Source organism: Trametes versicolor (assembly GCF_000271585.1).
Source record: "Trametes versicolor FP-101664 SS1 unplaced genomic scaffold TRAVEscaffold_3, whole genome shotgun sequence".
Lineage (NCBI taxonomy): Eukaryota > Fungi > Basidiomycota > Agaricomycetes > Polyporales > Polyporaceae > Trametes > Trametes versicolor.
The window spans coordinates 3,339,955-3,361,866 of NW_007360323.1; the positions used below are offsets into that span (position 1 = coordinate 3,339,955).

The window sequence follows — 21,912 nt, forward strand, 5'->3', positions numbered from 1 at the left end:
CAGGGACGGCGGCTGCCGCTGCTTGCATGTTGCGAAAACATTGCGGCCGCCGGGCGGTAAACAAGAGGATCGCTACCGCCTGCTACATATGGACACAGTCGCGGCCCTCTTTCGTCATGGTGGCAACGCTCACGGCAGCCCCGATTTTCGGGGTACCGCGCGCAGAAGCTTGTAGGCATTTTTGTGTTCATCGGGAGGGTTTTAGACCGCTCCATCTTCCTGTACTGATGTTTTTTGAAGGCACCGTAGAGCAAATTGACGATGCACACGGTCATCAAATGGAGGTCACCGCACCGGCAACGTCCTCGGCCGCGGACGAGATGCATCGGGCGCAGTAGCTATTTGATCTCCGCTCACGTGGCTTCGATCCGCTCTCACTGTGCGCCTTTTCTGCAGCTTTCGACCTCCTTCGCTCCCGTCGGGCGTGCCAAGGTGTGCTGAGACCGATAAGGTGGGTGCTCGGAGTGCCCTTTGAGCTAAGTGCGGAAAATCGACGTCAGGAAGCGCAACGCGTAGGCGAACGAAATAGCCAGCGCCCATCGTGATGCGAACCAGCCCTGGAAAGTCGAGATCCACAAAGGGACGGGCTAGTCTGGATAGTTGTATATCCATCCGGGCTCCGGTAACCTCACCCCCAGATCTGCTACCGCGGCGTCCGTACACAAGCCGCGGCATCCAATACTGTGCACGAGGCAGTATGTGTTGCAGCGCTCACTTCATCCATCGACGTCCAAGTCCCCAGGAAAGCCAAGGGAAAAGTTCTGAGATACGGCTCCCTTTAAGTTTGCTCCCATGGTTGTACTTCGATATGCTTCCTTCGGCCCCGGACACAGTTAATCATAGGAGGACGTGCGACCCGGTGCGCCCACGTCAATCTTCGCGAAGCGTCCGAACGCAGCGGGGCCGCATGAACCATTGAGATCAGCTAACGGTGCCGCCCACCAGATCGCGATAGTTGCACGCCGGGCAACGCCTCCAGTCTCCCCCGGAACGGCGTCGCGAAAGTCGCCTGCTGTTGTTGCCCTCGCAATGTGGGCGCCGAGGGTTATAATAGCCCTCGAACTCTGTGCCCGTGCTCGAGCTTTTCCCCCTGCCCCTGGCGCCTTGCCCCGACCTCGACCTCCACTGGCACCTTCGCTCCGTACCCCTCCTTTCCTACCTCTACCCCCCTCCCATCTTTAGCCTGGCGCTGCGGTGTTTCTGTCGGCATCATGGAGAACCCGGCTGAGTCCTTCTTTGGTGGCATGCTCATTGAGATCTGCATTGCTTGCGTGTAAGTACCGTAACTGACAACTTCTGAGCGCGTGTTGATCCACTAACGGTGCCGTTCTCCAGGCTATATGGGATCACTACTCTGCAGACCTTCATCTACTTCCAGAAGTACCAGAACGATGATTCATCCCTCAAGCTCATGGTGCGTCCCCGGTCACTCTAGAACGCACGATATAACGATGTTAAGAGGCCGGAATTCAGGTTGCGGGCATCTGGTAAGTCCATCAAGGGCTTCACCAGGCAAACCGGCGTTTTGAAGAAAGCTTGTCTTGTTCAGGGTTTTAGAGACATGCCACACAGCGTTCTGTATGCAGCTCATCTATGCGTACCTGATCACCCACTTCGGGGAAGCGGAGTATTTCCTGAATATCAACTGGTACGTGTATCGCAGTCCTAGCCGAGTGTTATCGCAATCTTACCGGAGGTTTATTCGTGGCTGTGTAGGGGCGTTGGTGTGAGTATCTTTGCGCAACTCGAATATTGTGTTAGAGCAGTGTGCTGAACTGGCGTTTTATGCAGGCTACAGTCGTGACGGAGGTAAGGTGTCTGTTAGACAAATGATTCTATGATCCTCATTTGACGACATGATAGGTGATTATCTCGACAGCTGTACAAGCGTGAGTGAGAATGCTTCTATATGTTTGCCTAGAGATTCACGCTAGTCTCAGTTTCTACGTCAAGCGTGTCTGGATCAGTTAGTAGACGAGGCTTTCTCAGCATGAGCGCCGTATTAACCGGTACGATCACTAGTGAGCAACAAGGCTAAGCTCCTCACCGCCTTCATTGTAAGCATCCTTACTCGAGACCGCTCACGATCGCGCTCATGTAAATTTTCCAGGCCTTCGTCACTATCTGCCGAGTGGCTTTCGGTATTGGGTCTACCATACTCAGGTTTGTCCGCTCCTCGCGCACCTACGTGAGCGCAATGTATAACGGTTATGCAGTTACCACATTCCACACTGGGTGGCGTTCCGTGCCAATGAGGCGTCTCTGGTGCGTCCACAATTTTTCGGGTCACCGGCCGGATCTCACCTTTCTACCTTGCACATGTAGGTCACTGTTAGCGGCGGCCTGGGAGCAGCGGCATTGGTAGACGTCCTGGTGGCGCTCACTCTGTCTTTCTACCTCACCCGCGGCCGGAACAGCTGGCAGAAGTGTGTTTGTGCACCTTATCCGCTGAAAGTCCCTGCTTACCCATACACTCGTAGATCCTCTAACAGCAAGGTCAACCTCATCATGTTGTATGCCGTCAACAGTGGCGCGATCACCGCGTACGCTCCCTTTTTTCTCCCTCGCCGGTGAGTAGCGGCTGACTATGTGCCTGACAGTTCCGCGTCTATCCTCTCAGTCATCTTGGTGAGTTTTACACGCTTGGAACGGGGCTACGAACCTCCGAGATCTGACGCAGGCCCCAGTACGCCACCCAAGCGCACAGTCTGGTGTTCCTCGGCCTGGTCGAGATCCAGGGCAAGCGTAAGTCGTGCCTTACTCGTCCTTGCGAAACGCCAACCGACTGATCAAACTCCGCGCGCATCTTTTCAGTCTACGCGAATTCGTTCCTAGGAAGGTACGCCCAATTCCTAAACTTCGCGAGGCGGAGCGCATGCGGAACAGAGTGACGGCATTGCTGACTGACATTATGTTGTCATTGCCCCTGTTTGCAGCTTGAACGCCCGCTCGCATATACGGAACAAGGCAAATGCGGCGCAGTACCCCTCGTTCGAGTTCTCGAGCAACGGCGGCGGCTTCCGCGCCGTCGCACCTCCTGTAAGTGCCGCCCCCCCCCTGGCTTCGCTTTGGCCGCCGTATAGCCGGTCGCTCATGTTATGACCCGGGAACGTGTAGCCCAAGGTCGAGGTCTACCAGCAGACCATCGTCACGAACGACATGGGCGAGCAGGAGAACGTACGTCATCCTTCAACCTAGTTTGTTGGTATGCTAACATCGCCGCCGCCCCGCTATGTAGGAGTTCACCATGAAAAGCATGAAGGGCAGCGAGCTTGTATAGAGCATCCAGGCTCGGAGCCTCCAGTCGCTCGTTTTACCTCCCTGTCCTTGCATCCCCGTCACCCCGTACATATACTCTCTGCATTATTCCTGCGCACCCCGCTAGAGGGGCCTCCTCCTTCTAGTTAGCGCCCTCGGTCTCCGGTCTCTGGTCTCTGTGGATGTTCAGCCCGGACTCATTCGGATAGGAACGTGTCCCCGTCATTGCGCTCTCGCTCGTTCAAGTTTGTATTTGGTTTCGTCGCTGTACACGGTGGTCCGTCCTCCGAATCCGGAATGCTTTATCATAGACTGGTGTCTACTGGTGTGTGCGTGTGTGACGTTGTGTGTCAGGGCCCATGAATCAAGGCACATAGGTACGCGGCCTTAGACGTTTTCGGACGCTACGCCGTCCCTGATAGATGCCGAGGTAAGTAGCTTTTCAAGTGCTTTGCAGGGGAACTCATGTGTGACGGTGTACAGGGCATGTACGCGGAGCTTTTTGAAGCTTCCGGCCACGGGTGCTTTATCCAGACGCTGTGCGACGCGTATACACGCAGTTTGCACCCGCCCACATAGGTACGGCGTTTGGCTGACACGCTAATCATCGTGTTCTAACATTGAAGGTATACGTATCGAGAGCAAGCACAAGGGTATCAGCGTTGCAGACAGGCTACAATCAAAAGCATGCAGGTAGGGGCGGTCTAGCATTACCATGACCATATATCACTGCGAACCGTAGCATAGAAGGCATAACAAGAGCAGAGCAACACCCGTCACCACATATCGGAAAGGCGAAACTCATGAGCAAATGGAGGTCGCGTGGAAGGTTGGACAGCAGCGGCCTCGCTTGGAGAGGAAGAAGCGAGGACAAACAGCGGACCCAAGTGAAAAGGGAGCGCGGGCCGCTTGCGAGCAATGGGGGATGCACGGGAAGATGAGAAATAGAGGACACCGCCGATATGCAAACACGAGCGCGACTACAGACACTACGTAGGATAGGTACTAACGGGGACGATGCGAGCGAACGGAACGATCAATCATCAGACAACGGCGACAGACGTACGGTACGGCACGGCATGGGCAACCACACGGCACACCGACGCGACATGTCCTCCCCAACCTGCAGCTCGGGCCTCCATGCCGCAGCGCACTCTGGCTGTCCCTCAGGGCTCAGGAGCCCTCAGACGGCCTGGGTGCTTCAGAGGACGGTGCGTCGCCGTTGAGCCGCCCGGGAGGACCGCCGCGTGTCAGGCCTGCGGATGCGAACCCACGGGCAGCGAATCCACCCCGGCCGCGCCCGCCACGCGCACTGAAGGAACCACCACGAGGCCCGGTTTCAGAGGCGCGCGACTCCTTGTCGGTCGCCTGCTTCAATTCTGGGATAGAATCGTTTAGTGTCTGCGCATAAAAAGCGAATGAGCATTCCGTGTAGACATCGCTATGATGGGTTGATGACTTACTGCGCCCTGCTTGGCCAACCCGGACTTCATAGCATCTTCATCGCCGAACTCGACGTAGCACATCTTCAGGTTGCGACCAGCGAAGTTCTGGGGGTAGCTGACGCGGATGATCTGCAATAAGCAAGTAAGCATTCGCTCTCCTAAATGTAGCTGCAATCACTCACCCCCGAGCCCGCGTCGCCAAAGAAGTCCTTGACCTCGGTCTCGTTCGCAGGATTGGGCATGCGCATGAAGATGGTCCACGGGTTACGCGCTGGTCTCCTGCCTGTCGGTGTCCGCACCCCGGTGCTCTCAGTCGCTGGGGACGTCACACCATCCTCCGGACCCCTGAGGTCCACACCAGGGGGTCCCGCCGTCGACACCTCTGGGGTAGCCTTGCCAGACTTGGGAGCCTGCGGTGGCGGACTGCTCAAGTCCACCTCCGTCCTCGGCTGCGCGGGCGACGCTGTGCCGCTGCCCGACCCGCCCTCCTTCGCAGCCGCGGCAGCCTCCCGCTTCCTCTCCTTCTTGCGCTCCCGCTTTGCGCGCTCGCGCTCAGCCTTGTCCGCTGCAGCCTGTGCGTCCTGAGCGCCGTTAAGCTTGGGCGTCTCACGGCCCGAAGTGGCCGATGCGGGCGGAGGCGTCGCGGGTTTTGACTTAGAACCAGTCAAGTGTGGCGGCAGAGGCTTCTCGGTCCCGGCAGGCGTCGCGTTCTTGGGCGTGCTCGCCCCGCCCGTACCCGGCGCGCCGCTTTGCACTTGTACGGGCAGACCCGAGGTCGCGGAGCTAGGGGTCGCAGCCACCGTCGACGGCGTCACCGAACGGCGATACGCGTAGTTGAAGCCTGTTGACTTGTTCAGTACACGGTAGCTGGGCCAAAAGATGAACATACCTTGACTCTTCAGCTCTGCGCTGACGCGGCCATCCTTGATATCAAGCACAAGCGCGCCGTACGCAGCGTCACAGAGGTTCCAGTTCCAGCAGTTTTTCCACGCCGGCTCCTCAGCAAACGGCTGACCGGCTGGGCCTGGCTGGTTCGGGGGCGGAGGTATCCGCTCGACGACAGAAAGGGCCTTGTCCAAGAGAACGCGTTGGTGCTCGTCGATGACGGCGTCGACCTGGGTCTTGACGCTTTCCCAGACCTTGTCAAATGCCTCCTTGCCCGCGACGAGCTTGTGGCGCAGCCCCTCGAAGTCAGACTGGACGCTGAACTCGTTGTACGATGATGCGTAGCGGAAGTGGAGGCCCGCGGAGACGCTTAGATCTGCCTTGAGTACGAGGCCGAGTTGGTTGATGATGCCCTCGCGGCCCGGGGAGGCGTGCGTCACGAGTAGACGCGTCTCTGTAGGGTCGAAGACTCTCTGCGCGGTGTCGACAAGCTCACCAATCTGCAAGGCCGTCGTCCACATCGTGCCCTGCCCACCGGCGATTGTCGCGCTCCCGTCTCCATTATCGAACATCTTGTGTGGCACAAGCGCGCCACCCAACCCCAACAGACGCAGCTTGACGCCGCCAAGGTCGAGGCACCGCGTCGTCGCTTCGTCGAGTATGTGTAGGTTCTCGATGTCGTATTGACCCGCGCGGAACTTCTCGAGCACGATCACGTCCTCGCACGCGCCCCAGACAGTGTAGACGGGGACTTGAAGCTTGATTTGGCCGGAAAGAAGCAAGGGGAATTCGGACAAAAGGTTGATGGTGACAGTCGACCGGATGGCTGAGGGGGGATTCTCCGGCGCAAGTAGGTGGTTTCTTTGCGCGGTTGGGATGAGCGGAGAGTACATGGTAAGATGACGGAGCGTCCGGTCGTTTATCCGGTCGAGACTGGAGGCCTCTACCGCAGCATTAGTATCGAGCCTGAAGGAAAGCCGGGGGCACCATCTCATAGAACAGTTCAACGCGCTCGCTCCATCGTGGTTCGCTAAGCCACAGCTAACAACACATGGGCAATCATTGCGGTCACAAATGGATATGTTCCCGGTGGCTCGACGCGTGTCATCTGAGCTGCAGGCTTATTGCATCAGGCCAAGACCAGACCAGCGCGTTACGCGTTGTATCTTCCTTCGGCGCAATAAGGGGCCCTTCTACGAAGGTGCGCTCACTCTGGTCAAGGACTGCAGCGCAACAAGCGTGTAGCCGTTCCTTATGCGGATGGATGCCCCCAACGAATGAATTTGCGAGCGAAGAACGCACCAAAGAAGCCAAAGTCCCCGGTGTGAATAATTGCAGATGCATTCGCTTCCCTCGCGAGGTCATTGAGTGCAGAAAGGCGGCCACGGATGTCTGCTATGCAGAGGATCCGGCCTTGAGCGGTATCGAAGACTTTTGTCTGGGTATTTACTTGATACTGCGGCTTGGGGTTCGGAGAAGCGGTGGGACGGGTAGACGTGGATGCCGGGCGCGAGAGGGACTGCATTTTGAGGCGGAAGGGGGAGGAGGGTGAGTACGACGGCGGGGAGGACGCGGACGCGGAGCTCGCAGAGCGCACGACGTCGACGCAAGGCTGCTGTGTGACATCAAAATTTGGTCACACTTCCCAATTTGGTCAGTCTATCCGTGCAAGCCCTAACCTGAGGCTCAATAATAATCAGGTCCAACCTGTGTAATGTGCCAGATTTGGCGATCCTTTGCATCTGACATCGGGGAGGGCGGCGAGTACTCTCGGATGAGACGGAATGTGGCGGTCGTTGCGCCCACTCGACCAAAACGAGAGAGAGAAAACATACATGAAATCGACGTTTGTCATATCGCAGTCAGTGACAAAGGTCAAACGTGGCCGACGGGCAACGTTGTATTGCGCGATGCGGAAAGGCCCGTACGGTTCAGGGCACGCAGGCCGACAGTGTGGCCAACTCCCTCTTATCATCCTACCACGATGTGCTAGGCTCGTCGTCTTTCTACTGGCTACCGTGGCATCCTCCGACTTAGCACATCTCCGGCCAGGTCTTCCCAGGACCTGTCGCAACACCGTTTCGAACGTCGCCCTCTCCCCACATGATCACCGACACTCATGGCGGCCAAAGTACAGCTCCCGCAGGACAACACTGGCTCTTCGGTGCTCTCCCAGATGCCACCATCGGTATCCCTAGCTTCGTCTGTCCTCGCGTCCACCATTTACCTCCCAGAGAGCCCGCTCATCATATACCACGTCTTCGCATGCCCGCCCGCCACACCTGACTCTCTTGATCACCTGGACCTCGCCCGCCGAAAGGTGCTACACACCAACAAGGGAAAGGCCTTCCTGGACTCTCTCCTACCAATCGTGCATGTCACAAGGGACGTATGCGCCTTGTATGTCTTCGCGCTCGGATCAATCCAACGAACTTGCGACGCCCATAACACCCTCGCCCAACTAGACTTGGACAACCTCATATGTGAGTGCAAACCTTTCTCATTCCACATACTTTCCGCCCAGATATCCTCGGCGGAAATGCTTCATGACTGTCTGAAGCCAAATATAAGCAACCTTTAGCTCACTCATGACGCCATACCATGCCGTTCATAAGCGGGACGCCCGTAGTCTCAACATACTAATTGCGATTCATTTGTAGTGACGGAATCTTCTTCATTTACCCCCGCTGCCATCTATCCTTGCTCTGCCGCATGCGCCTGTCAAAGTTCGCCCTGTGCTCGCTGTCTAGAGCAAACGCTGCCGCCACCTTCCAGCTCTCCATTCCAGCTACTACCTAGGATTTCCCTGCGTCTACCATTCTCCTTGTTTCTCCGCGCCGCCCGTGATAGGCTCATCGACGATGTCGCTGAATCATCGAAATTGCACCCCAACGGCCGATCTGTCACCCGGCTGAAGGGTGGCTTCCTCCTTGGCGCTCTCCCCTCGTCTTCGGAATGGGGATCTGGCTGGGAGAGTCATGCCCGTAGTCGTCCTCTGATATCCTGCGACTTGCAAGTCCACGTCGCCTCCTCGGCCTCTTCTCCCGCGCTTGCGCGGCTCATCGTTCACCCAGTAATGCGCCCGACATACTATCTTCCTCTGTGTATCGCGCTCCCTCTCCCGGCGGGAACCCCCATCACATTGCTTCCCCACGGCGTTCCTGCGTACTACCTCAACACCTACAGCGGTCCCGCGGCTGCGCTCATCGCGCAATTTGATGATGCCCTTCTCGGTTTGGGTGTGGGGAATTGGAAGAGTACTGAGCCGTATGGCACCTCTGAGGATCACAGTTCTCGGACACATCGCAGTTCACTCCGTCCAGAAACCCCGGTTTTCGTCATCGCCTGGCTCGCAGTACAGAACAAGCAAGGGGAGGATAAGGGGATGCCTGTGATTTGGCCGGCTTCGCTATGCGTTTCTTACCATGCTAGCTCCCCCTCCCCCCACGCTCGCTCTCCGCTATCCTACATTCCGGAGCTGCCCGCCCAATTGCAGTCTTCCCCTCCACCACCTATGTCTGCCGCTCCTACATCGCTCTCCTTTGCTATCGCTGCATCCTCCACAATGGATATACCGGCTAGATCGTCGACGCCGCAATCTCAAGGTCCCGGGTCGTCAAATGTCGAACGAGAACGATTGTCGACGTCTTTCCAGCGGCGCCCGAGTTTTTTGCGGTCTTCGCCTACCAGTGACTCTTTGCGAGCGTTTCGCTCCTTGACTCTAGCACGGAAGCCGTACGGCCGTCAAATGAAGAAGGTGGCTGCGGAGGTTAGCGGGTATGTGGAGTCGGTCGTCAAGGAACGCGAGCTTGAGCGAGCGCGTCTTCGACGAGGGAAGCAGGAGAAGGAGAAGGAACAGCAGGAGCAGGAAGCAGCTCAACGTGCAAAGCTCGCCGGTGCACAGCCACGGCAGGCAACGGAGCCACCTACCCCCGCGCCGATCCAGCGAGAGCCAGTCGAGATCGTACAACAGGTCAACGCTGCCGTCACACCGCCAGGTTCTGCGGAACCGCCGGTCCAAGAGGAGCCCATTGAGCCAGAGACCCATACAGCCGAATCTGATCATTCTGGTGATTCGCTGTTCTCTCCTCCCGACGCGCCCATCGATCTTCCGTCTACGGAGGATGAGACCTCAGCAGTCCCTGAGCAGCCTCACAACATCACCGCACCTCCTGCTGGGGAAGAAATAGTGCTAGCTCTACCTGTGAAATCAGACCCCGAATCGACTTCTATGGCGTTTGACCCCTTCAGCGGGTTTGACGGCACCTGGGGACAGCAGTCCGGCGGATACATGGACACCAACATGTATGACATGGACTTCAACATGAATATGGACCCACTCGGTGGCGGCCGTGCCAGCGGCGTAGGCGGGGGCAGCAGCAGCTTCGACATGGACGACGGCTTCGGGGTGTTCACCGAAGACGACTTCGACTTCTTCGACGCCCCGAGCGCACAACGCGGAGCCCCCTCCGCGCACTCGATGGTTGTGGACACTGGCTCAGGTTTGACGCCTGCAGCCGGTCCACCGCCCCTCGGGCTGACCCCGCTGGTAACGGTGGACGGACCCTTGTCGGGACCTGGCCCGCCATCTGCAACCGGAAGCCATCCGTCTCCGTGGACGGCACACCTAGGTGATCCGTTCACTCCGCGACACCCTGCCGACATGCACGGGATGATGGACAGTTCCATCCTCCCCGAGCTGCTTCCGTCTTCTCCGACGCGAACCCCATCGTCGTACTCTGCCCCCGCCACGCCCGCGGTGCAGCTCTCCGATCCGTACAAGGGGCACGACGCGCGCAAGTCGAGCATTTCCTCGCTCGGATCCAGCACGTTCGATCCCATACCTTTCGCGTCCAGCCACCGAGAGGCGGACGGAAAGTATGCCGTTGGGAAGTTCGCTCTACCCTCCCCACCCGCGGAGCAGGATCGTCCGGAGATGATGTTGACAAGCGTCGCGGGCCCGCCATCTCTTGCTGGATGGAAATACCGGTATAGCGTGGTCACTGATCCCAGGATAGGTGTCGTCCGCAAGCTCATCGGGGTGAAGCGCAAGGTGCTATCTCAGGGTGTGCGTGACCAGCGACGATCGTCGGCGTGGGACTTCTATCGCGAACCCGAGGAATGGCAGAGTAGCTCCCCACCGACGGCAGCAGTCGACTCAGAAGAGTCTGAGGACGACGACGAACCGTGGGTAGAGGAGGAGGAAACAACGACGTCCGTCGCGCCGCGCCCATCGACACCCCCGCCGTCATACCTTCCCCTAGGGCCTTCTCTGCTTCAGACTTACTTCCACCATGCTCATTTACTCCCTCTGTGCACGACACTTCGCCCGCCCGGGACGGCTGCGTCGAGTCCACCCGGCCACGCACCAATTATCTCTGTACCCACCCCAGTGTCGCCTGCTGCGATCCTCGGCGCGGCGTCGGAGAAGTCGAAGTCTTTGGAGGCGGCTGCGCAGATCTTGGTGCGGGAGGTGGTCGAGAATCCGGTGTGGGCTGAGGCATGGCGAGCAAATGCGTCGCTTTCGTTGACACCGCCGGTCCTTCCTACAAAGCTATGGCAAGCGGATGCAAGATACATCAGCAAGTTGCTTAGGGATGAGCGTGATACACAGTCTTCGACTACTATACAAGACGTCTTTGGAGGTGAGCAACATCTATTCAACAGCAGGATCGTGGCTGATAGATTCAAGCAATAGTCGCGTCGGATGAGCCGTCTAGTGTTACTCTTCGAAGTCTTGAGCCGCCCTTGCTCGCCATAGGCAAGGATGAGACTATCGTGCAGCTGTCTTCGACGTCGCTTCGGTTCTGGGAGAAGCTTGGCTTAACTCCGCGCGCAGGTCCCAAGGACGTGACGGCCTTTATATTTTACGAAGGCGCTGACGAGGATCGTGAGACCGAGCTCGAAGGCTGGTTGAGCAAGGTGTCCGCCGCGTATGCTGTAAGTGCACGAATACCCTCCATCAAGTATGCTGCCTAATGATTTATAGGCCAAGAACTTCGGTTCGCATGCCGCTGGGATCTCAAGTCATTGCACGAAGCCGGGACTGGTGCCCACGCGGTTTGATACGCTCCGCAAGACCCTCAGTATGCCCTCCAAAACGCTGCTTTATACGCTATCGCGCTTACATCATATCTTTATCTAGTGAGCTTTGTGTCGACAATCCCCACGAGGCACCCGTACCTCGTCTTCTACATCGCAACACCGTCGCACATCATCTCTCCTTCGTCGACCGTACTTCGTCAAATCCTCTCGGCAGTGCGACGATTCAGAGCGCAGTCAGCCGGGGACATCCTCATTCACTTCGTGCCTGAGTCGCTCATCGAGGGCATACATACTCACCCGGCCTCTAATCTTGGCGGCCTGGATGACTTTGTCTGCAGTGTCTATGATCGCATCCTGGTGCCTGTCACTCGTGCGATGTCGCGCGAGTTCTTTGCACGAAGCGCTGTCATGACCGGCTACTTTGAAGCTCCAGCCTACGCTCTTATCTGCACGGCTGGTAACAAGTCGCGCTCGGAGCCTCTCCCACCTCAAGTGTCGTACGCGCTGGAGTCGTCTGTCTCTTCTCTGGATGTCATGAATCGACATATGCTTCTGCACGTCGGCTACCAGGTCTCGAGCTGCGGTCGCTGGATACTTGCAGCATGCATCGACGCAGCGGGCGAAGCGCACGAGATCAAGGCTTTTCTGACGCCTGACGATAACGTTGAGGGCTTCCTAGTCAGCCACGTCTGGGGCTTTGTACACGACTTTGCAAGACGCGCGAACGTCGAATGGAGGATCGTCATCACCAAACTCGGGGTCATGGCCCATTCAGAGGTCCGCGGTGAGTCCTCCTCATGCCATTTATGCAGCTGAACGCGACCTGATTACACTCGGCTTTCTTAGCCTGGGTCTCGTACCTCGATTCTGCGGTGTCTATGTCCTCCGAGATACCTCCAATCCACGTTACGCTCCTCGCGGTCGACAACGAGAATTCCTGGACGTTCCTGGCACCATCGGACGTCGGCCCTATGGATATCATCCGGCGCAACTCAGCGCCTGCCATGCCGACCAGGTCGTCTATACGCACCTCTCACACCATCTTTTCCGACGCCTCTTATGCAACCTACTCCCTCTCGCCCCCGCAGAGCTTGGCTATGCATCCAAGCTACGTGGTTGAGCGATCCGCGAAATCTATTCCTCCTGTGGTCATCCCTGGCTCCTCCGACCTACCCTATATCCCCGACCTTGACGACGAAACGGACACCACGTCACAACAACAGCCAATCACGGATGCTCTGCGGATACCTGGTTGGAGCGCGGTCGTTTGTGCGCCTTCTTCAGCGGACCACTCCTCTGTCTCCACCATGCGCGTCTTCCAGCTCTACGTCACGCGATCCTTGCGGTCGACGTACGAGATCTCGAAGAAGAACGCAGCGGTCACGCCCTCTCAGGTTCATAGCGAGCATATGGACGACATCGTCCGTAACTTCTACGACTTGTCGCTCCTTGCGCGGGTGCGGTGGAAGTTGCGCGCGGATCCTGCGCTGCCGTTCCACCTCGCCGCGCTGGAAGTCATGCGTGCGGCTCTCAGCGGGGGCGCCAGCGAGTCGTAGAAACCCGTCTGTTTGTCATCTCCCTCCTTCGGACACCTTGCGGAAACCTCTCCAACTCTCCAACTCTCCACACATGTAGTTACCTCCATCCTCACGTTTCATTCCAGCCTACCTAGCAGTGTACATCAGCTACCATCATCTCGATATAGTCCCCTACCTCACTCATCACCCGTCGTCGTGCATGCTCTCCGTCATCGCGCATTACCGCTCGCATCGTACTTAGTGTAACCTATTCTTAAGTTGCGGCTTCATGGCCGCGTGTAATCATCTTGTATAGTACTTATGTTGTTCAGCCGCAATGGATCCGTGTATGGATGAGGTTCTTTGGTAGGAGGCCTCCGAGGCTGGCCGCGACCTGCTGGAGGGTTTCCGCCGCTCGATGCCCGGAGGACCAGGCTCGAGCCGTCGACATCGACTTCACGCCTCTAGTAAGTACATACCTGTGAGGTACGTAAATACCGATGCGGATTCGGGGGGTATCGGTCTAGACCCTGGCACACGGTGCCCGGACGTTGGACGGCGCATCATGCTTTCCCCCTCTCACGAGACCGCCGTGGTCGAGCCGCATTCGTTCGGCGATGGGACGCGCCCATGTGTGGCCTTCTGATGCCGACTCTCACGTCAAGCTGGACGATCCAGTCTGCCGTTCGACGAGAGCGGTCGAGGCATCCGGGCATCGAGGGCCTATAGCATCCTGTGTAGGCGGGGTGCTGTAGCCTTGGATCACTGCTCCTGGCATGGCATTGGTGCCTTCGTGCACTGGGCGGCTTTTGGAGCTGTACCACTCCCACCACGAACGACTCAGCGGGGCGGCGCACGGGTGAGAGCCACCTACTATGGGTCACGATGGAATGTACTAAATGTTTTACAAGCTTTCTAGATCCCTCATTCAGCGATGGAGGACCATCGGCCGACGCATGACGTCGCGTTCTGATCCGCGATGTATGTCCTGTGTGTCCAGAAGGCTGAGACGGTGTTGACATGCCCGCAAGGCGGTCCCATGAGGGCCTGAGGACCTGAGGATCCCAGCGGGGATGCCATTCAATGGGCAAACATTCTACGTTGCCGCCGTCCGGCCTCGGTGCGCGTGGCCGGCCCCATCGGACGCGTTCTTGTGACCGCCCAGACAGGTCTTGGTGCGGACACTGCTGCCATACGGAACGGCCGTGCAGGTATAAATACGAGGAACGGTGAGCCCAACTGACCAGCAGTGACCTCCAGGTCTCGCACATCACACCAGTCGCATCCACACTCGCCTCCGCACACCCAACCAACCACCCTCTCCACCACCATGCAGTTCACCACCTTCATCATCGCCCTCACCGCGCTCGTTTCGAACGCGCTCGCCGTCACGGTCTCGTACGACCAGACATACGACAACGCGGGCGGCAGCCTCGCCACGGTCGCGTGCTCGGACGGCCCGAACGGGCTGCTCACGAAGGGCTTCAGCACGTTCGGGTCGCTCCCGCACTTCCCCAACATCGGCGGCGCGGCAGCCGTCGCCGGCTGGAACTCGGCGCAGTGCGGCTCGTGCTGGAAGCTCACGTACAACGGGCGGAGCATCAACGTGCTCGCGGTCGACCACACCGACGCCGGGTTCAACATTGCGCTCGAGGCGATGAACACGCTCACGAACAACCAGGCGGTGTTCTTGGGCAGGGTCGACGCGACGGCCACCCAGGTCGCCTCGTCCCAGTGCGGACTGTAAACACTCGAGGTTAGTGTCAGATTTCTCGGGGATGATTTGGATGTGAGACTGACGGGTTTGGTTTAGATGCAGCACACACTCGAAACGGACTATACGCATGGCTTACGGACTGTCATCATCATTTGGACGCTTTGTGGACTTCGATGCATCACCACGGACTTGTACCCACCTCTGTAGTCGTTTTCGACAGGCCATGTAGCGTTCGCTATCTTCACGGACTCCTTGTACAATGCATGTAATGTTTCCCGGAATCTTCTGGTGGATCAGTTCGTTTGAAAGCCTTTGAACGTTACTGGACAAGAGCTCGTCGTGCAGACTTGAAGGCCATGACCGGATGCCGGGCCCGAAGGGCGGAAGCTCCGGAGTGCATGTGATTACCCCGCCCCCGCACCAAACTGGGAAGCGCCTCGCGCGGGGAGAGACTCCGGGGACGGGTCTTCGTCAACCGTACCCTTGACCGTATCACCTCCCTTGCTCTCCTCTTCGACCACAACCTCCTCCATACGCAACACAGGTGCTCACTATGTTCCGCTCTGCTGTGTGTGCCACGAAACAAACAACGTCTGCCCTACGCCAGAGTGCGTCTGTGGCGCCGAGGATCGCTACACGGTATGGCACTCAGGCAATGCGCGTTGCTGAACTGAAGCTGAATAGACGGTTCTCGTAGGCAGTTCTCTCGCTCACATGTCGTCTCATCCGAGGCGAAGCCTACGTCTCTAGACACCTTCACGGAAGAGGAGCAGATGCTTCGGGAGTCCGGTGCGTCCCTCGTGTGTGTGCGCATACCTCATAGACTGATGTCGCTCGGGCAACGCAGTCAGGAGGTTCGCGGAGGACGTAGTTGGACCTAAGGTCCGAGAGATGGACGAGAACGAGATGATGGATCCTGCGGTCATCAAGGGTCTCTTCGAGCAGGGGGTACGTTCCCAGTGCAAACACGCAAACCTCACCGTGCAATCCTAACACTCAACTTTAGTTGATGGGCATTGAGACGAGCGGTGATCATGGCGGCGCAGAAATGTCGTTCACCTCTGCTATCATCGCTATCGAGGAGCTCGCACGAGTGGACCCTTCGGTGTCGGTATTGTGCGACGTACACAATACCCTTGTTAACACGGTTGTCCGCAAGTATGGCTCCAAGGAGCAGCAGGACAAGTGGTTGCCCAAGCTGGCGGAGTCTTCGGTACGTGACATCTTACTGCACAATGCGACATAGTTCCAAGAAGCTCACTAGAGAGCAGCTCGGCTCGTTCTGCCTCTCGGAGCCCGCATCCGGTTCGGACGCGTTTGCTCTGCAGACACGCGCAAAGAAGGACGGCGACCACTGGATCTTGAACGGCACCAAGATGTGGATCACTAATTCATATGAGGCAGACTTCTTCCTCATCTTTGCCAACGTATGTGGCGCTCCTTCACTTCCTTTTCAATGAATACTAAGCGCAAGTACTTCAGATTGACCCAAGCAAAGGCTACAAGGGTATCACCTGCTTCATCGCGACCAAGGACATGGGCATCAAGATCGCGAAGAAGGAGCAGAAGCTCGGAATCCGCGCCTCCTCGACATGTTCGCTGGCCTTCGATGATCTGCGCATACCTGCGGAGAACGTCATCGGTGGCGAGGGCAAGGGCTACAAGATTGCTATCGAGATTCTCAACGAAGGTATGCAAACGCCTTCTTCCACTCTGTCGTTATAGACATTGACGTGTCGTACTACAGGGCGCATCGGTATCGCTGCGCAAATGCTCGGTCTGGCGCAAGGTGCATTCGACAAGGCGGTGCCGTACACCTTCCAACGTTCGCAGTTTGGCAAGCCCGTCGCGACGTTCCAGGGTATGGCATTCCAGCAGGCAGAGGCGGCGATCGAGCTCGAGGCGGCACGCTTGCTGACGTACAACGCGGCGCGGCGCAAGGAGGAGGGCCTGGACTTCGTCCGGGAGGCAGCGATTGCGAAGTACTACGCGAGTCAGGTCGCGCAGAAGGTCTCGGGCGCTGCGATCGAGTGGGCGGGCGGTGTCGGATTCACGAGGGAGACGGGCATCGAGAAGTACTGGCGAGACTCGAAGATCGTAAGTCTACGGACGTGCGTTCGGCTCGTGCGGGAAATGCTGACGTCTCTGGTTCCTCAGGGTGCGATTTACGAGGGGACGTCGAACATCCAGCTACAGACCATCGCGAAGTTCATCCAGAAGCAGTATTCATAGCCTGTAAGGATGGATTCCAGTATTGCGGGAGGATATACAACAGTCTATTTCTCAACACCACGGACCGGGACTGCTCACTTCACAACTGGCATTTCTGGGCGAGAAGGTTCGTGCGGTAAGGCGTCCCACAGAGGCCTGCGCTTATCGTATACCCGAACCCGGCGTCCGCGATGGTGACTGAGCGTCTCGCTTCGAGCGCACGCACCCAGACGCGGTCACATGGGGCGCGTTTGCTCATCGAGCTCTAGTGCACGGGCGCGATTTGTCCGTAAATATGGGAAAGCATCACTACCCGGCGTCCGTCGGAGGCACAAATTGTGTCGTAGGCATCGCCGAGTTGGACGTAAATGCTCTGACGCAGGTGCTTGATCAGAGCGCCAACGGTGGGCGGTGTTGAGCAGTGCTCAGGAAAGAATGCGATACCAAACACGCAGGTATCAGCGATGCTATACTTATGTCGGCGTAAACACCCGCGAAGAGTATGCAGTAAGGGTTGTCCGCATAGTATGACTAGGCCTTAAACTTCAAGTGAAAGCGAGCGTCGAGCAGCAGTAGCACACGGTGTCGGTACGTATCTCGACCCGCTACAAGCGCGACTCCTGCATAGATGAATGTTCTCGACTTTGCCAAGACGTAAGTATGAGCACCATGCCTGCGCGGTACGAACTGGCCGTAAAACAGCCTCAGCGCCGCCGGCGACCTGCAGCCTCATTTCGATTACCGTCTACCGGATGACCGCCGCGCTTCGCAGCTGCCGAACGCTGTTCTGCCCGTGCCCGCTCCGGCGTACGCAGCGATCGCGGAAATGCCCAATCCGGTGCGGGCAGTCAGCCCAGTATAAAACCTGGTCTGCTGAAGAGAGGTCGGCAGCAGCGAACAGTTCCTCTCTCGCGTTCACATCCACACCCACACCCACACCCACATCCTCCACGACCTTTTTACGCCTTCCTACGCCTCCGCCATGCAGTTCAGCACCCTCGCCCTCGCCCTCACCGCGCTCGTCTCGAACGCGCTCGCGATCACGGTCTCGTACGACCAGACGTACGACAACGCGGGCCAGGACCTCGGCGCGACCGCGTGCTCGGACGGCCCGAACGGGCTGCAGACGAAGGGCTTCACGACGCTCGGCTCGCTCCCGCACTTCCCGAACGTCGCGGGCGCGGCGGCGGTCGTGTCGTGGAACTCGCCCAACTGCGGCTCGTGCTGGCAGCTGACGTACGAGGGCCGGAGCATCAATGTGCTCGCGGTGGACCATGCCGACGAGGGCTTCAACCTTGCGCTTGCGGCGATGAACACGTTGACGAATGGCCAGGCGGTGTTCTTGGGGAGGATTGATGCGGAGGCGACTCAGGTCGACGCGTCCCAGTGCGGCCTTTGAGGTATGTGTTTTCTGTTTCTTTCGAGGGTGCGATTGAGGCTGACGGACAACTGTCTGATAGGATGCATGAGTGGATATCTTCTAGCTTTCGCGTTTTGCTTGCTCATGGACTTGGATACTATACACGCACGGACTTGATACTCGGACACCCATCACGGACTATACGCATGCTCTCGGGCTTTACGTACGAACGCGTCGCATTGACGCTATGGACATCGCTTCACGTTGGGATTTATGAAACATCTAATTGCTTTCAACGAATAAGTGGGACATTCTGATTTTGGGTGAAACAAACGCGACGTACCTTGAATATCCTGACCTCCATGACTTGGTAGGATTTTGCCCAGTCTGCGGATGAGATCATCATGTGGGATGCCAGGTGCCGTACGTGAACACTTTGCATGAGTGGGTACATGACATGTCAGTGCTAGTATCCGGCGCGCTCGGGGTCTGATGCCTGAGAGGTTCAGCAGCAACAGCTACAGAATAGCAATGATACAATTCTACAATGATACAACATACTTTTCTCTTTACCGTGTTCATGTTCCTCTCTATTCTAACCGCTACGTGCCTTCTTTGCGGCCTCGTACGCATCCCAACCGATCTCAGAGATTTTATCTACCTTCCCGAGTACCTCCTTCTCTAGGGCCTTCAAGTAGTCATCCATAGCGGTGACGAGGTTTGGCTGGCCCGCGGCCAGTATGCGGACCGCTAACAGGCCTGCGTTTGTACCGTTGTTGATCGCCACAGTAGCGACCGGAATGCCGCGCTAGAATATAAAGTCAGCTGCCAAGCGTTAGATAGTGCGTGCAAGATACCCACAGGCATTTGTACGATACTGTGGAGCGAGTCGACACCGTCGAGCGAGCTGCCCTTTACCGGGACACCAATAACAGGGAGCGCAGTCATAGCAGCCACCATCCCTGGGAGATGAGCGGCACCGCCAGCACCGGCGATGACCACCCTGAGGCCCCTCGACGCAGCAGACCGCGCATATTCCACGAGTCTATCGGGCGTCCGGTGCGCGGACACGATCGTCAGCTCGTACGGGATGTTGAAATGGTTGAGGATGTCCGCAGCGGGGAGCATGGTGGGCAGGTCCGAGTCCGAGCCCATGATCACCCCAACGACGGGCTGCTGGTGCGAGAACCCGCGTCCAGGGAATAGCGGCGCGTACAGGTCGAGCTCCTTGGGGTCGTGACCCCCGGGGATGTGCTCGAGCAGGGGGCGCAGGCGCGCGCTGAGCTGCGCGTCGGAGTCCGCGACGATGGTGATGTGCCCCATCTTGCGGCCTTTGCGGCACTCGGACTTGCCGTAGAGGTGCACGCGCGCGCCGGGGACTGTGAGGGAGAGCTGTGCGAAGGACCGGATCTCGTCCATGGAGGTGGAGGCGCCGAGGATGTTGAGCATGCATGCGGAGGGCACCTTGAGTGCGGGGGAGCCGAGTGGGAGGTCGAGGATGGCGCGGAGGTGGTTCTCGTATTGGGAGGTTTCGCATGCCTCGATGGTATAGTGCCCGGAGTTGTGCGGCCTTGGCGCGATCTCGTTCAAGTACACGGATCCTGTATAATATTAGCCACGGCCCCCAGGCGAAGTAGCGTAACAAGAAACTGACCGTTCGCCATAAGGAACATCTCCACGCCGAAGACACCTGCACCCTCCAGCTTCTTGACGGCGTTTTCTGCAACGGTACGCGCTCGCTCAGAGATGGAGGGGTCGCGGCTGCGCAGCGGGGCAAACACTAGGTGGCAGATGTTTTCCTTGTGTATGGTCTCGACCGCAGGGTACGAGAGGACCTCTCCGGACCTCGAGCGCACTACCATGACGGCGATCTCCTTCACAAAGGGCACCCACTTCTCAGCATATAGGGGTCTGTTTCCGAGGGCGGTGATGGCTTCCTGGGCCTGGGAGAGCTTGCGGATGACGAAGTTGCCTCTGCCATCGTATGCCAGCGTCCGGCTCTTGAGCATCAGCGGAAGCCCCAGGCGTTCTGCTGCGGCATGGATGGCCTCGACGGTGGATTCCACTGGGATGAAGTCCGAAATAGGGCAACCAGACGAATGTAGATGCTGCTTCTGAACGAACTTGTCCTGGATGGTTTTGATGGTGAACGGACTAGGGTGCACGCCGAGGGGGACCTTGCTCTCGATCTCTTCCAGGACTTTGACATCGACATGCTCGATCTCCACTGTGAGCACGTCGACCTTGGCCGCAATCTCGCGAATCTTTGCCGGGTCCGTGAAAGAGCCGTCGATGTGCGTGAGGTGAGGAGCGCGCGGGGCAATAACCTGCTTCGAAGGGGTGTGCTCTCCCACATCGAGCACAACTACATCGATGTTGAGCAATGCAGCTGAGGCAGCCAGCATGCGACCCAATTGACCACCGCCTGGTGATCAACGTTCAGCGACATAACGCGACATATATGACTGGGGATCTAGCGTGAGGTCAATGGGCGTCCTCGTTTTAAAGTACGTGAAAGTGACCCACTCCCACCGAGGATTCCGACCACTTTGTCCATCGCTATTACGGCGCCTCCACAAGGATATCTGTTCGCGATGAAAAGCGCGAGGACGCGGTGACTCTAGGACGAATGAGAGGAGATGAAGGCGGAGGACAAGCGGGAGTCCGAGAAATTCGGAAGCGCCGGCGCTCAAACTTTTTGCACTTGGACGCCGAGCAATGCATCCTCCTCACCGTTCACGACGACCCCCGCCCCGCCCTCTTCGTCCTCCCTGACCCATGGCGCCCGCAGGACCTAAAACCACAGCGGCACGGAAACGCACCCGCAAAAGAAAGCGCCGCGACGTCTCATCGTCCTCAGAATCATCCTCATCCGACGACTCATCCGACGAGTCTGATGGGTCCCAGAAGCAGACCGTCGTACGCGTCTCCGTGAAGTCGAAGGCCGGAAAGGCGGCACAACCAAAGCCTGCGGCGCCGAGCGAGTCCGAATCCTCGTCTTCCTCATCCGACTCTGAGTCCGACTCGGATGCTGAGCCTGCGAGAGCGGGATCATCAAAAGCTGGTCAGGCCTCGGCACCTACTCCTTCAAAACCAGCACGACGACCGTCGTCACCCACACCTCCTCCTACGGCCGTTCCGTCCTTCTTGCCGGGAAAAGGCGCGGCAGATGAGGAGAAACAGAATGAGCAGGTCCTGAAGGAGCGCTTCAGGAAGTTCTGGATGGCGTCTGTCGCGGATGGCTTCAAGGAGGACCTCGAGGAGATTCGCAAAGTACGCCTACCCTTTGTATGTGTCTGTGCGCGTATCACTGACGCGTGTTCACAGCAAGAGCCAAATCTCACGACGTCGCGTCTGGCGATGCTCATCGACTCATTAGCGGCAGGCGGAGACGTCTTCGCGTCTGCACGCGTAGAGCCCGACAGCGGTATGGCAGAGATGGAGATTGTACTCGAGCATAATACATGACTACGG

At 57.9% G+C, this 21,912-nt stretch overlaps 8 protein-coding genes across 8 annotated transcripts; 6 read left to right on the forward strand and 2 right to left on the reverse strand.

Annotated features, from left to right (window-relative positions):
- Positions 1-1,109: 1,109 nt before the first annotated feature.
- Positions 1,110-3,559, forward strand: TRAVEDRAFT_57298 (uncharacterized protein). The gene is made up of 19 exons (XM_008037027.1): positions 1,110-1,273; positions 1,336-1,414; positions 1,474-1,487; positions 1,550-1,648; positions 1,717-1,726; positions 1,792-1,809; positions 1,864-1,889; positions 1,941-1,966; positions 2,023-2,057; positions 2,111-2,163; positions 2,217-2,265; positions 2,326-2,426; positions 2,481-2,543; positions 2,601-2,628; positions 2,688-2,745; positions 2,815-2,839; positions 2,937-3,039; positions 3,118-3,177; positions 3,239-3,559. Exons 1-19 carry the CDS (start codon positions 1,212-1,214, stop codon positions 3,278-3,280), a joined length of 951 nt encoding a protein of 316 aa, XP_008035218.1. The 5' UTR covers positions 1,110-1,211; the 3' UTR covers positions 3,281-3,559.
- A 335-nt stretch (positions 3,560-3,894) lies between these two features.
- TRAVEDRAFT_164125 (uncharacterized protein) lies at positions 3,895-7,113 on the reverse strand (the record flags this gene model as incomplete). Its single annotated transcript, XM_008037706.1, has 5 exons — positions 3,895-4,659; positions 4,722-4,832; positions 4,886-5,544; positions 5,593-6,531; positions 6,891-7,113. The coding sequence occupies 5 exons, from the start codon at positions 7,111-7,113 to the stop codon at positions 4,432-4,434; spliced, it is 2,160 nt and encodes a 719-aa protein (XP_008035897.1). The 3' UTR covers positions 3,895-4,431.
- A 1,324-nt stretch (positions 7,114-8,437) lies between these two features.
- On the forward strand, positions 8,438-13,334 carry TRAVEDRAFT_63646 (uncharacterized protein). The gene is made up of 5 exons (XM_008037707.1): positions 8,438-11,233; positions 11,287-11,528; positions 11,578-11,674; positions 11,734-12,417; positions 12,480-13,334. Exons 1-5 carry the CDS (start codon positions 8,665-8,667, stop codon positions 13,187-13,189), a joined length of 4,302 nt encoding a protein of 1,433 aa, XP_008035898.1. The 5' UTR covers positions 8,438-8,664; the 3' UTR covers positions 13,190-13,334.
- A 1,146-nt stretch (positions 13,335-14,480) lies between these two features.
- Positions 14,481-14,897, forward strand: TRAVEDRAFT_116268 (Cerato-platanin; the record flags this gene model as incomplete). Its single annotated transcript, XM_008037708.1, has 1 exon — positions 14,481-14,897. One exon carries the CDS (start codon positions 14,481-14,483, stop codon positions 14,895-14,897), a length of 417 nt encoding a protein of 138 aa, XP_008035899.1.
- A 461-nt stretch (positions 14,898-15,358) lies between these two features.
- On the forward strand, positions 15,359-17,152 carry TRAVEDRAFT_144721 (acyl-CoA oxidase). The gene is made up of 8 exons (XM_008037709.1): positions 15,359-15,506; positions 15,565-15,656; positions 15,715-15,815; positions 15,874-16,080; positions 16,139-16,294; positions 16,350-16,557; positions 16,615-16,964; positions 17,025-17,152. The coding sequence occupies exons 1-8, from the start codon at positions 15,421-15,423 to the stop codon at positions 17,097-17,099; spliced, it is 1,275 nt and encodes a 424-aa protein (XP_008035900.1). The 5' UTR covers positions 15,359-15,420; the 3' UTR covers positions 17,100-17,152.
- Positions 17,153-18,039: 887 nt separating this feature from the next.
- TRAVEDRAFT_70402 (Cerato-platanin) lies at positions 18,040-18,588 on the forward strand. Its single transcript, XM_008037710.1, has 2 exons — positions 18,040-18,478; positions 18,539-18,588. The coding sequence occupies exon 1, from the start codon at positions 18,061-18,063 to the stop codon at positions 18,475-18,477; it is 417 nt and encodes a 138-aa protein (XP_008035901.1). The 5' UTR covers positions 18,040-18,060; the 3' UTR covers position 18,478; positions 18,539-18,588.
- Positions 18,589-19,010: 422 nt separating this feature from the next.
- On the reverse strand, positions 19,011-21,077 carry TRAVEDRAFT_144724 (Phosphoribosylaminoimidazole carboxylase). The gene is made up of 4 exons (XM_008037711.1): positions 20,971-21,077; positions 20,093-20,863; positions 19,300-20,039; positions 19,011-19,246 (listed from the first exon to the last, which is right to left on the reverse strand). Exons 1-4 carry the CDS (start codon positions 20,993-20,995, stop codon positions 19,034-19,036), a joined length of 1,749 nt encoding a protein of 582 aa, XP_008035902.1. The 5' UTR covers positions 20,996-21,077; the 3' UTR covers positions 19,011-19,033.
- Positions 21,078-21,216: 139 nt separating this feature from the next.
- TRAVEDRAFT_35626 (uncharacterized protein) lies at positions 21,217-21,906 on the forward strand (the record flags this gene model as incomplete). Its single annotated transcript, XM_008036756.1, has 2 exons — positions 21,217-21,711; positions 21,766-21,906. 2 exons carry the CDS (start codon positions 21,217-21,219, stop codon positions 21,904-21,906), a joined length of 636 nt encoding a protein of 211 aa, XP_008034947.1.
- Between the last annotated feature and the right edge of the window lie 6 nt (positions 21,907-21,912).